Genomic DNA, 13,748 nt, shown 5'->3' on the forward strand with positions numbered 1-13,748 from the left:
TATTGTGTATTAATTTGTCGGTTGTAGACTTTTTCAGAAATGGACAGTTTAAAAGCCCTCTTGACCAAGTTATTGGTATCACTTATTTTTATAACTCATTTGGACAAGACCTTTTGAAACAAATGAGAAACAAATAACAGTCCCTGATCTAAATGTTGTATATTAATTTAGTTTTATCTAATATACTGAGCAGCAGTTGCATAGATGTAAATGGAGCCCACAGCAGTTGAGTAAGAGATCTGGTCTCTTGATTGTCTTGATGCTGTACGTTAGTTACATTTTTAAGTATAATATTGACTACCAAACGTTTCACTCGCGCTTGTTTATAAGCAACAAGTCACAGACACATCACTGATCAATAGCAGGTGGCGATAAAGCACCGAAGAGTCTCATCAACCTTCATGAAGTTCCAACGAAGAAGAACAGCCTTGTGTCTTTTCACTTGTCAATCTGTTATTAAAGTCTTCTGATTATTTAACTAAGAAAAGAGATCACATTACTCCTGTATTAGCTGCTCTGCACTGGCTCCCTGTAAAATCAAGAATCACATTTAAAATTCTTCTCCTCACCTACAAAGCCTTGATTGGTGATGCACCATCATATCTTAAGGAGCTTGTAGTACCATATTGCCCCACTAGAGAGCTGCGCTCACTAAATGCGGGGCTACTTGTGGTTCCTAGAGTCCTAAAAAGTAGGATGGGAGCAAGAGCCTTCAGTTATCAAGCTCCTCTTTTATGGAACCAGCTTCCACTTTCAGTCCGGGAGGCAGACACAGTCACCTCATTTAAGAATAGACTTAAGACTTTCCTGTTTGATAGTGCTTATAGTTAGCGCTGAATCAGGTTTGCCCTGGTCCAGCCCCTTGATATGCTGCTATAGGCTTATAGGCTGCTGGGGGATGTTTTAGGATACAATGAGCACCTATCTCCTCTTCTCTCTCTCCTTATGGATGAATTTACATCTCTCTATTGCACCTTATTAACTCTGCTTCCTCCCCGGAGTCGTTGTGACTTCACGTCTCATAGGGTCCATTGGACCTGGAGGTGTCTGATGCCTGGTGAGCCGGCCTCCTGCGTTGGCCCTGCTGATGCCCCGCCCCCCCCTCCTCTCTACCTCCTTCTGTTTCATGGATTGGAGTTCCATTCATACATTGTCATATTCATGTAATGTGTTTATGTAACTTTATAAATGCTGTTCATTCTGTACACATGACATCTATTGCTTCTGTCCATCCGGGGAGAGGGATCCTCATCTGTTGCTCTCCTGAAGGTTTCTTCCCTTTTTTCCCTGTGAAAGGTTATTTTTGGGGAGTTTTTCCTGATCCGATGTGAGGTCCTGGGACAGGGATGTCGTATGTGTACAGATTGTAAAGCCATCTGAGGCTAATTTGTAATTTGTGATATTGGGCTATACAAAATAAACTGAATTGAAAATTGAATTTAATTGAATTCACTGTGTTAAGAGTGCCAAGTTAGATCACATGCTTTCTTCTTCCATGCCATTGTGGATACAATGTGTTGAAACAGTTGTATTTCAAATATACACATTGTAATGGATCCCCATATATGAAGTGGCATGAAACTTACTGCTGGTGAAATTACTCTTTTATTTTCTTCTTTTGGGTCACAGTACATTCAATAAACGTGTAAACTATCACCACCGTAAGAGCTTTAGCCTCATACGGGTCCATTAAACTATTACACTTTCTTGCAGATTTAAATGCGCATCCGTCCGTAAGAAGTTCCGTAGTCTTACCATCAAGTTCGCATTCGAACGTAAAACAAAACTGCGTTTCCTTTTAACCTTTTCAAAAAAAAAGTCTTATTTACCTAATAGAGAGGAAGTAGCATAAAGCCTCTAGAAATTCTTCAAACAATACAATAACTATGCATACGTCAAAGGCAATAAGGAAAATACAATGCAGGCAATAAAAACAAAACAATAAACCTTCCATGGGGTTATTTACACACATTGTTTTAGAAATGCAACAATCCTACACCTGCTAAAGATGTATTGATCTTCACTTGTAATGAACACTTGAAACGAGGGATGCCGTAAATGAGGCTCCACGTCATATAGAACAACAGCGCCCCCAGTGTCCATACCTATATACATCTATCTTCATAAGTTGATGGAGCTGACAGAACTATACACGTGTTGCTAATTGTTCTCCTGGTTCCGGCGTTGTTTACCTTGTTTGAGCCACATTTGTATCAAATTAGACTGAATTCACAGATGTTCAACTTTATCTTATCACGAGTCAGGTGTGAAACATATAATGTGCTTATGACTCCGGTTTGATTTTCATATATTTTTTTAAAATTGGAACCCACAGACAAGAAATTAAGCTAAACCACATTATGTAAATGCTTCCCCACTTCATGATTAATTACAAGATGAATATATATAAATAAATACAGTGAGAGAGACAGTGGAGGAAACAAAGACTCAGACCATATGAGATCCCGATTATTAAATCGATATCTGCTGATTTCTCTACATAGTCACATCGTGATCGTCCTCGACATTGTACTAAAGTAATTATAAAGTAAATGTTTGAGTACAAAACTGGTCAGCTTGTCAACAAGCAGTGGGAGACAATATGTCCCTGATTAATGTTTTTGATCAGTAGGTGGCGCTAAATTACCAAAGAGTCTCATCATCAACCTTCATGAAAGCCCACGAAGAAGAACAGCCTCGTGTCTTCTATCACGTCCTCAGTCAGGATATAAATATGTGTGAACTCCTCGTTGTTCTTCACTTCGTTGAAACACTTTGACCAGTGAAGATGAGCGGAAGAGGCAAAGGAGGAAAAGGACTCGGTAAAGGAGGCGCTAAGCGTCACCGCAAAGTCCTCCGTGATAACATCCAGGGAATCACCAAGCCCGCTATCCGCCGTCTGGCTCGCCGCGGTGGAGTGAAGCGTATCTCCGGTCTGATCTACGAGGAGACCCGCGGAGTGCTGAAGGTCTTCCTGGAGAACGTGATCCGTGATGCCGTCACCTACACCGAGCACGCCAAGAGGAAGACGGTGACCGCCATGGATGTGGTGTATGCTCTGAAGAGACAGGGACGCACTCTCTACGGATTCGGGGGTTAAACTCTGACTAGCATCAAACAACCAAAGGTCCTTTTAAGGGCCACACACTTACAACATAAAGAGCTGACTTCTGTGTAAAGCTAATTTTCAATTGACTTTTAAAATCCCTGTGAGTTAAATGAAGCTGGATGGAATAGTTTTAAGCTAATATACACCTCATCTCATTGTAGTCAATTACTGTATTGAATATATTCTTAAATCGTCGGTTTCAAGCATTGTTTTGGTCCTATACACCTTTATTTAATATACATCAATCCCAGAGTCGGGAGTCAATAATAAAACAAAAATAATGTCTCTTCCCAATTCTAACATGTGTAACTACTGGGAAAGATTATGTCACCACTAAAGTAACAAGAGGAGACTGTACTTCAGAGAAACCCAGCAAGACGTAAAGAGCCAAGCAGGAAGTAAAATCCTTCATGTCAAGCGACCATCTGGTGTTATATTTAGCAAATTCAAACAAAAGGACAAAGTAAGTCTTATTGATGCTCATTTATACTTAATAGTTTAATGGACCCGTATGAGGCTAAAGCTCTTACGGTGGTGATAGTTTACACGTTTTATAGAATGTATTGTGACCCAAAGGGAGACAATAAATGAGTAATGTCACCAGTAAGTTTAATGCCACTTCATACACAAATACTAACATCAAATAAAAATGTCCTACGTTATCATTCAGCATAGTTTTAAATTCTTCATTGAAGCTATGATGCATGAATTATGCTACAGTGAACAAAAACACAAGGTGTGAAGAGCAAACAGATGTTTTTGTTTTATTTATAACATGTTTAAAGTGTATAAAGATACACGATTTATAAATATACAGACAAAAACGTATATAAGAAAGTGCTGTGTGTCTGCATCAGAAGCTCAGGACCTTTTTTTTGTTAAGAGTTTTCCTTCCGACTTAACATCAATTGAACCCTGAGGCCATTATCGCTGTAATAAAACAAGGTTTAATGGTTGTTTGCCAGACTGTGAAAGGAACGCTTCAAGACATACCTTGAACATTTTAAAGGCTTTCTGGAACGGTAGTGGCAGGTTTCGCACAATGGGAACAGCGTCATAAATCTTTTTAACCCTTGTATGGTGTTCATTGTTTTGTTACTCAGCAGGTGTTGTGGGTCTGTTGGACCCGCCGTATTTTTGGGTGTATTTAATTCAACACAATCAAACTATTTTATGTTAAAATATTCAACAGATGTTTTCTTCAACCCAATTATAAGCAATATAAACAGCAAATATGGTTAATATTTGCCCTTTAACTTTATCACACATTTACAAATTAAAGTGCTACTCGTTTTTTGGGGTTTTGTTGATAAAAATCAAGAAAATCAATTATAATCAAGATGTGAGTGGACAAAATTCAACACATTTACAAATGTAGCAAGGTTGTTCATAACTATTGATTTTTATTTATTTGAATTTCACAGAATTTCATTAGTAATCAGGTCATTTTACATAACACAACACACAGTTTACATTGAACACATTACATTGTTGAAAACATTACCTTTTCATACCAGCCTATTCAACACATGAGTGGCAGAGTTTTACTGTGTGTGTGTTGCATATGTACTTCTTGCACTTGATGCATGTATATTGCGTCTTTCTGTCCGTCTTGGGTCCACACACTTCGCAGCGTTTCTTTTTGTTGCTGCCGGCCGCAACCTAGAAAGATGAAAAGATCATGAATTTTACTAAAACCTCTGTCTCGCAAGGTATGAGTGTCAAACATATACTGCAACAGCATCACACACTTACCTCAGGCTCTGCAGATGGTGGTTCTGTAGGTTGGGTGGATGGGGCACTGGCATTGTCCTCCTGAATCCTCCTCAAGGTGGCTGCAGAGGCTGAGGTTCTCGGAATATGCTGTCTTCTCAGGATTTGTGGTTTCACCAGTGCCTTTCCAAGTTCCTCGAGAAAGAGGCGCCTCCTCTGGAGCTTCCCCCCGTTCCACTCTGGGTTCAATGCCATCCAGATGACAAAGGCGTTGTACGCCGAGATGTCCAGAATGTCAAAGAAAATCACCAGTGGCCAGCGTAGGGTCCTCCTCTTGCAGCTGTAGGCAGCCACCAGCTTGTCCATGTTGTCCACCCCTCCTTTTGTGGCATTGTAGTCCATGATTATCTCTGGTTTCTGATGCTCCAGGCCACAGATTCTTCCATCCCTGTGCAGTGTACTCATGAGTACCACATTCTTGGTTTTCTTTGGCACATAGGATACCAGGGACGTGTCAGCCGTGTAGACAAACTTGGACGAGTTGACAGGCCTGTTCTTTGTAGGCAGCAATTGAGGAGGGAGCTCAGACCGTTTTTTTCTCATCGTTCCTACCATGGTCAGCTTCCTCTTTAGAAGCTCCTGTCCCAGCTTGTACGATGTAAAAAAATTGTCACATGTGATATTATGTCCACTGAGTCCCTGAGCCATGTCCAGGACAACTCTCATCCCTTGATTTTTCTCAGGGCGTCCTCCATCAGCTTTACCAGTGTATACTTGTAAATTCCAAGCATAAGAGGAAGTCGCATCCCAGGCAGCCCAGATCGTTATACCATACTTGGCAGGTTTCGATGGTATGTACTGTGTGAAGGGGCAGCGGCCCCTAAATGGCATCAGCTGCTCATCAATGGTGACATTAGGCCCAGGGTTGTAAGACAGGGGGAGGCGTCGCACCCACTTGTCCCACACATATTTTTTCTCATAATATAATGCACGAGCGAATACTAACTTAACAACATTTTCAACTGGTTTAATATTGATACAGGTTTACAACTGTATCACTTACAGTAACTTAGTCACTGAAACACTAAATACATCTGCTCCCAGAAACATATACGTCTTTTGCGCATGCTCAGTCACGCTCAGCAGACAGCCAATCGTGTGCGGGCAACAGCACAGCCTCATTTACATCGAGTTGATATATATTCACCGTCCTGAGCTTTTGGAGATATCTTCCGACACCGAAGAATCCAACAGTCATGCCTGATCTCACCGTCAAAGCGCCCAAGAAGGGCTCCAAGAAAGCCGTCTCTAAGACCGTCAGCAAGACCGGCAAGAAGAGGAGAAAGTCCAGGAAGGAGAGCTACGCCATCTACGTGTACAAGGTGATGAAGCAGGTCCACCCCGATACCGGCATCTCCTCCAAGGCCATGGGCATCATGAACTGCTTCGTGAGCGACATCTTTGAGCGCATCGCCGGTGAGGCCTCTCGTCTGGCTCACTACAACAAGCGCTCCACCATCACTTCCAGGGAGATCCAGACCGCTGTCCGCCTGCTGCTGCCCGGCGAGCTGGCGAAGCACGCGGTGTCTGAGGGAACCAAGGCCGTGACCAAGTACACCAGCTCCAAGTAAACCTGCTGGAGACCAACACCACAACGGCTCTTTTAAGAGCCACACACTACTTCTAAAGACCAATTCCTGATGCTGGTGTAATGTTATGATTCACTTTAAGACTAAACACTACATTGTTCCCAAATTGAGTTTTGCTCTCTACCTGTCTCTGAGCAGCTTCACACTGCTAGAGCAGCTTCTCTCTCTCTCCTTATCCTTCTAGACCAGGGGTCGGCAACCTTTACCACTCAGAGCCATTTCGACCTGTTTCCCACAGTAAAGAAAACACTGGGAGCCACAAAACCCTTTAAAATGAAATAACACTGCATATAACGTATTTTTGCCATGTACAAACAAACTGTTGCATTTATGAAATCAATGAACAACTGCAGAGAAAACGAAATTACATTTCTGCATGCAACAAAACATTTTGAGCTCCGAAAAAAGACATTGAAGGTTACTTTCAAGTAAAATATTCAATGTATATTTGATTCCTTCTTGTATTTATGAAAAAAAAACGCTGAACTTAAATTATCCACCGTCAGCAAACCAAAAATGCCGTCCTCTCTGTGTGCCCGCATCCTTTTACTTGTGCGTGCAGTCAGCTGTCAACCTGAAAAATAAAAGGCAATTAAAATATTTATCATACTTGGTTAATGTGATTTCTGCTCCTGAACCTCAGCGCACAGCGTCTGCACATCAGGGCTGTATGCCGTCACCTTCATCTTCACACAGGATCGTAAACTGTCATCTGTGAGGCGTGCGCGATGTTTGCTTTTAATAAAGTTCATGTTGGAGAACACCTGCTCACATACATATGTGGATCCAAAGATCGACAGGACTCCAAGTGCATACTTGTTCATGTTCCACTTCTTGAAGTGATTTTTACTCAGATCAACCTTCCGCATCAGTTCCGAAACGGCTTTTTTTCTCTCATCTCCATCCGGATATTTTTGAGCAAAGGCTGCGTGTTTATTCTGGAAATGTCTTGCGACATTTGACTTTTTGTTGTTTCCTAGTTTCTCATTACATATTAAGCATACTGGTAAACCAGTCTCGTCAGCAGTGAAAGCAAATGAATCTGTCCACGTACCATTGAACGTTCTGTTTTCTTCAGACACTTTTCTCTTCTTAGAATTCTCCATAGTTGTCCTACCTGGGATTTGAAAAGTTCAAGAAATCGCGCGCTGGCGGGTGTCGCACATTGGCGGTTGTGACATAGTAACAGCGTAACAGCAACATAACATTTTTTAACACGTTTTATTTAGATGTTACAAGATCACCTTAATCTTCAAATTTAGAATTACATTTTAAAAACGAACAAAATAAAATAAAATACATTTTAATTAAATACTCATTAATTATTTTCAAAAGCCACAGGGAGCCGCATCAGAGGGATGAAAGAGCCGCATGTGGCTCCGGAGCTGCGGGTTGCCGACCCCTGTTCTAGACCTTTCCGCTGCCTTTGACACAGTGAACCACCAGATCCTTATTTCCTCCCTCCAGGACCTGGGTATCTCAGGCACCGCGCTCTCACTCTTCTCATCCTACCTCACCGACCACACTTACCGGGTAACCTGGAGAGGATCTGTGTCTGAGCCTTGTCCTCTCACTAATGGGGTCCCTCAGGGCTCAGTCCTTGGTCCTCTTCTCTCTGTACACCAACTCTCTCGGCTCTGTCAATTGCTCGCATGGCTTCACCTACCACAGCTATGCTGACGACACCCAATTGATCCTCTCGTTTCCCCAATCTGAAACACAGGTAGCAGCACGAATCTCTGACTGACATCTCTCAGTGGATGTCCGCACACCACCTGAAAATTAACCTGGACAAGACTGAACTTCTCCTTCCAGGAAAAGGCTCTCCCACCCACGACCTGACTTAACGTTAACAACTCAGTGTTGGCTCCGACTGCCAGGAACCTCGGTGTGACACTCGACAGTCAACTCTCCCTGACTGCCAACATTACCACAATAACACACTCCTGTAGGTACATGCTGTACAACATCAGGAGAATACGACCTCTTCTCACTCAGAAGGCGGCACAGGTCCTGGTCCAGGCTCTGGTCATCTCACGGCTAGACTACTGTAACTCCCTCCTGGCAGATCTAAATAAAGGAGACAGCAAAAGTTGAATTTTCAGGTTTGCCTAGAAAAAACACTTTCAGGATGATTATCTCTTGGAAAAACCAGAGATCAGTCTCTAAAGTAAAGCAGATCAAAGTTAGAGGTTTTAGTACAGATAAATTAGGCGAAATGGGCATTTGGATAAATACATCAGTCTTTGTTGATTAGAAGAAAAATTATTTTTTTCAACAAAAAAAGCCAAAGATAAACAAGCTATTCATGTTGCTGTGTTCTTTGGCTCATATCTCGGTGCAGAAGTATTTTCTGAAGATGTTTAGAATCTGTGTTAAATCCTCTTGCACCGAGCTACGGGTTGCTAGTTCCAAAAATGTGCAGAGTGGGCTGACTCCTGACAAAATGTTTATATTTTCACAATTCAAGTTGATGTTGGAAATGGCTTAGTGATTATTGAAAACCAAGTTAGTGTTTAATTTGGTCTATTAAATCAAGGTAAGCAGTGTAACAATCTCTGAAACAGACTATATACACACACACACACAATACAGTAACTGACTACAATGAGGTGTTAATTCATTGTAGTTAATCTCACCAAAAAAAACAATGGAATAATTACTTTGTTCATTTCCACCATATTCATCTTCTGAAACAGGTAAACAGGTAATTTGAAATGTAATTGAAACATAAACATTCTCTTAATATAACAACGAAATGCCTTGTAAGCAATTACAAAAAGTTAAGAAAATTAGCTCTTTAAGTTGTAAGTGTGTGGCCCTTAAAAGGACCTTTGGTTGTTTGATGCTAGTCAGAGTTTAACCCCCGAATCCGTAGAGAGTGCGTCCCTGTCTCTTCAGAGCATACACCACATCCATGGCGGTCACCGTCTTCCTCTTGGCGTGCTCGGTGTAGGTGACGGCATCACGGATCACGTTCTCCAGGAAGACCTTCAGCACTCCGCGGGTCTCCTCGTAGATCAGACCGGAGATACGCTTCACTCCACCGCGGCGAGCCAGACGGCGGATAGCGGGCTTGGTGATTCCCTGGATGTTATCACGGAGGACTTTGCGGTGACGCTTAGCGCCTCCTTTACCGAGTCCTTTTCCTCCTTTGCCTCTTCCGCTCATCTTCACTGGTCAAAGTGTTTCAACGAAGTGAAGAACAACGAGGAGTTCACACATATTTATATCCTGACTGAGGACGTGATAGAAGACACGAGGCTGTTCTTCTTCGTGGGTTACTTTGGTAGCACTTAAATGGCTCTTACTGATGGCACTTTGTACTTTATTGAAGAAATTGTACTTGCTTGATTATTGTTGTTCTGAGTTTGGACTTATGGTTTAATGCACTTATTGTAAGTCACTTTGGATAAAAGCGTCAGCTAAATGACATGTAATGTAATGTAATAGGCTTTCATGAAGGTTGATGATGAGACTCTTTGGTGCTTTAGCGCCACCTGCTGATCAACAACATTAATCAGGGACATATTAGGCTCGTTCGTTAGAGCTGCGCCTCGCCAGGAATCCAGACGAGAGCAGGCGGCCGCTGCAGGGGGCGTGGCCAAAAATCTGCGATCAGGTCAGACAGTTTTCAGCTGCTTTCAAAGAACACACCGGAGGTCAGTGTTCAGGAAGTCACAACAACAGTTGTTAGGTCTAGTTTACAGACCAATATTTGATAACTGTGGCTGAAGAAATAGCGTTTGCATTCTTGATCGCCGATGAAATTGAGGCAGAAGAGATCCCTCTACTTATGTCGTATACTAACAAGAGTAGTAGTTTTCAGCAGCTGAAGTTTTAGTAGTGGTTGTAGTAGAAGTATCAGTGGTTCCAAGAAGTAGCAGCAGTAGTATCAAAAAACTGAATCATACAGTAACAGTTGAAGATTGTGTCTACATTTAATAGTAGCCTAGAGAACCCCCTGAATGACTTTGAGAGGGTGAGACATACGCTGAAACAAACCATGTTGCTCTTCCAATGCATTAACATGTTATTGTATTGATGTAATCACTATGATTGGTACTTAAAATGTGTTCAGTGTCTGAAATGTGTTGAAATGTGTCTGGAGATGAAGTTCACTTCACCGCATTCCAGCAAATACATTTAACAGAACTAATAATCTTAACGGGCATATTAAATAAGGTTTAGGATATCTAATATGTAATCTCACAAATGGACCAAATGCATTTCCAATCTGTTGAGGTCACACAAATGGGATTTTCCAAAATAAAATAAATCTACTTTTCACAGTGGTCTAAATGTTGATATCTTTTTATTTATTTAACTGTTATTTTTGGAATTGAGGACAAAAGATTGCCCATATTGTAGTTGTTGGATGTCGTATTTATTTACACATTATTTATATAAATACATATATGTGAAGATATTTGTCATTTCTCTATACATTATTTATTTACAGATGCTAAATAAATAACCTTATACATTATTATTATTATAATTAACACCCACATCTTTGCCCACATCAAAACTTGAATTTTCAGGTTCAAATCTTTTTTTCAAACGAAGAAAACTATTGCATGGATTTAGTTCCATACACCTCGCTCTTGTGACAGTATCGTTGACCACGTGTGCATGACGTCAGAGCAAGTCGGAAGCAAGTCGGCACAAATCTAACCAGCATGCATTGCGCGCCGATCGCCGACGATTGAATCTGCGCAGAACTGACTCATCTAGAACAAGCCTATTGTCTCCCACTGCTTGTTGACAAGCTGACCAGTTTTGTACTCAAACATTTATTTTATAATTACTTTAGTACAATGTCGAGGACAATCACGACGTGACTCTATGTAGAGAAATCAGCAGATATCGATTTAATAATCGGTATCTCATATAGTCTGAGTCTTTGTTTTCTCCACTGTCTCTCTCATTGTATTTATTTATATATATTCATCTTGTAATTAATCATAAAGTGGGGAAGCATTTACATAATGTGGCTTAGCTTAATTTCTGGTCTGTGGGTTCCAATTTAAAAAAAAAATATGAAAATCAAACCGGAGTCATAAACACATTATATGTTTCACACCTGACTCGTGGTTAGATAAAAGTCTTTGTTTTCTCCACTGTCTCTCTCACCGTATTTATTTATATATATTCATCTTGCAATTAATCAGTAGCACTCACACAGTGTCATTCCTATCTTCTCAAGGTTTTTAACCGAGAGATTTTCTCACATTTATATAAATGCCTGTTTTTATAGCTGAGGCTTATCAGTTTCACAAACTGATAAGAGCCTCGGAAATATTGACATACCATTTGATGCAATTCTGTGTGGCAACATTAACTGTAAGAACCAAAACCACAATAGTGATCTATGTGTAATGTATGATAACATTGTGAATTGTCTAAATAATGTTAGTAAATCATTTTGCAAAAAAAGGGCTAAACAACATAATTTTAGACCAGGATGGAATGAATATGTATCTGAACTCCATATAGAGGCTAAAGAAGCTTTTAATAACTGGGTTTTATCAGGAAAAGCAAGGCATGGTCCAGAGTGTGAACATAAGAAACAAGCAAATGCTAAATTTAAATATGCTGTGCGCTTCATTAAAAGAAATGAACAAGCCATGAGGGCAAACTCCATGGCCAAAAAGTTTCAACAGAACAATGTCTATGAATTCTGGAGAGAAGTTAAGGTTGCCAATAACATTAAGATGCCACTGCCATCCAATATTGATGGGGCTATTGGTTCGGACAGTATTGCAGATCTGTGGAGTAAACATTATAGGGATATTTTCAACAGTGTTAAGAGTGACACATTTAATATTGGTGATGTTCCCAATGATGCTGGTGTGTGTATTAGACCTGATGAAGTGTTGTATGCCATTGAAAAGTTAGCATTGAACAAAGCATGTGGCCTTGACCAAATAACAGCAGAACAGCTGAGGCATGCTAGCAACAGAATGTCAGTGTTACTCGCTCTGTGTTTCTCTGGATTGTTAAGTACTTCCTGACTCGATGCTCACTGTTCTGTTAGTGCCAGTAATCAAAAATAAAACCGGCAAAATATCCAGCATTGAAAATTACCGACCAATTGCTCTGGCCAGTATAATTTCTAAAGTATTAGAACGAATCCTCTTAGATAGGCTTCAAGATTTCATCACCACTGATAATCAATTTGGTTTTAAAAGTAAACATAGCACAGACTTATGTATATATGCACTGAAAGAAGTTGTTAGTAAGTACAGGAGACACAACACCACAATATGTATGTGTTTCCTAGATGCATCTAAAGCTTTTGATCGAATTAATCATTCCAAATTGTTTATCAAATTGCAAGAGCGAGGGGTCCCTCCATATTTGATTAGAATTTTGCACTTTTGGTATTCACGTCAAACCATGCGAGCTAGATGGGGTAAGAGTGTATCTGCACCCTTCCTAGTGACCAATGGGGTCCGACAAGGTGGAATACTGTCACCTGCTCTTTTTAATCTATATATGGACGACCTTTCTAAAGAGTTAAAAGAGTGTAAGACAGGATGTATGGTGGGGGAAAGTCTTATTAACCATCTGATCTACGCTGACAACTTAGTGGTCCTGTCCCCTTACAGCGCTGGTTTACAACAATTGCTGTCTGCTCAAGATATGGGGTGCACTATGATATCAAGTTCAACTCTAAAAAGAGTGTTATCATGATAGCTAAAAACAAGGAGGATCAGAAGCTACATTTTCTTTCCTTTTTTTTGGGAGACCAGGAGCTAAATGTGGTGCAGAAAGTCAGATATTTGGCTCACATCATCAGGAACGACCTCAGTGATGATGACGATGTGCAGCGGCAGTGTTGCAAACTTTATGCCCAAGCCAACATGCTGGCACGTACATTTCATATGTGTACAGAAGATGTTAAAACTGCTCTCTTCAGAGCCTACTGTACTCCTCTCTATACAGCCCACCTGTGGTGCAGTTATAGTAAAGTGAAAATGAAAAAGATTCAGGTGGCATTTAATGATGCTTTCAGAATCTTGCTCAAGCTTCCCAGATGGACAAGTGCAAGTCAGATGTTTGTGACTCGTAATGTTCCCACTTTCCATGCTGTGTTGAGGAATTTTATATACAAATTTAAATGTCGATTAAATGACTCAGAACATGTAATCATAAAAGTCTTAACTGAGCCAACACAGAGTGATACAAGGTATTTTTCCCGTTTCTGGAAACATTGGAACAAGTGTTTGTATGTTTTTAAACTACAAGTGACTTTTTAACTGCAGTAATTG

General features: G+C 40.7%; 3 protein-coding genes across 3 annotated transcripts; 1 reads left to right on the top strand and 2 right to left on the bottom strand.

Moving 5' to 3' along the window:
* Nucleotides 1-4,612: 4,612 nt before the first annotated feature.
* LOC117731909 (piggyBac transposable element-derived protein 4-like) lies at nucleotides 4,613-6,099 on the bottom strand. The gene is made up of 2 exons (XM_034534460.1): nucleotides 4,865-6,099; nucleotides 4,613-4,771 (listed from the first exon to the last, which is right to left on the bottom strand). Exons 1-2 carry the CDS (start codon nucleotides 5,711-5,713, stop codon nucleotides 4,628-4,630), a joined length of 993 nt encoding a protein of 330 aa, XP_034390351.1. The 5' UTR covers nucleotides 5,714-6,099; the 3' UTR covers nucleotides 4,613-4,627.
* Nucleotides 6,067-6,491, top strand: LOC117731914 (histone H2B 1.2-like). Its single transcript, XM_034534466.1, has one exon. It carries the CDS (start codon nucleotides 6,079-6,081, stop codon nucleotides 6,451-6,453), a length of 375 nt encoding a protein of 124 aa, XP_034390357.1. The 5' UTR covers nucleotides 6,067-6,078; the 3' UTR covers nucleotides 6,454-6,491.
* Nucleotides 6,492-9,249: 2,758 nt separating this feature from the next.
* LOC117731916 (histone H4) lies at nucleotides 9,250-9,685 on the bottom strand. The gene has a single exon (XM_034534468.1). The coding sequence runs from the start codon at nucleotides 9,640-9,642 to the stop codon at nucleotides 9,331-9,333; it is 312 nt and encodes a 103-aa protein (XP_034390359.1). The 5' UTR covers nucleotides 9,643-9,685; the 3' UTR covers nucleotides 9,250-9,330.
* Between the last annotated feature and the right edge of the window lie 4,063 nt (nucleotides 9,686-13,748).

Source organism: Cyclopterus lumpus, chromosome 6, assembly GCF_009769545.1.
Source record: "Cyclopterus lumpus isolate fCycLum1 chromosome 6, fCycLum1.pri, whole genome shotgun sequence".
Taxonomy (NCBI): Eukaryota; Metazoa; Chordata; class Actinopteri; order Perciformes; family Cyclopteridae; genus Cyclopterus; species Cyclopterus lumpus.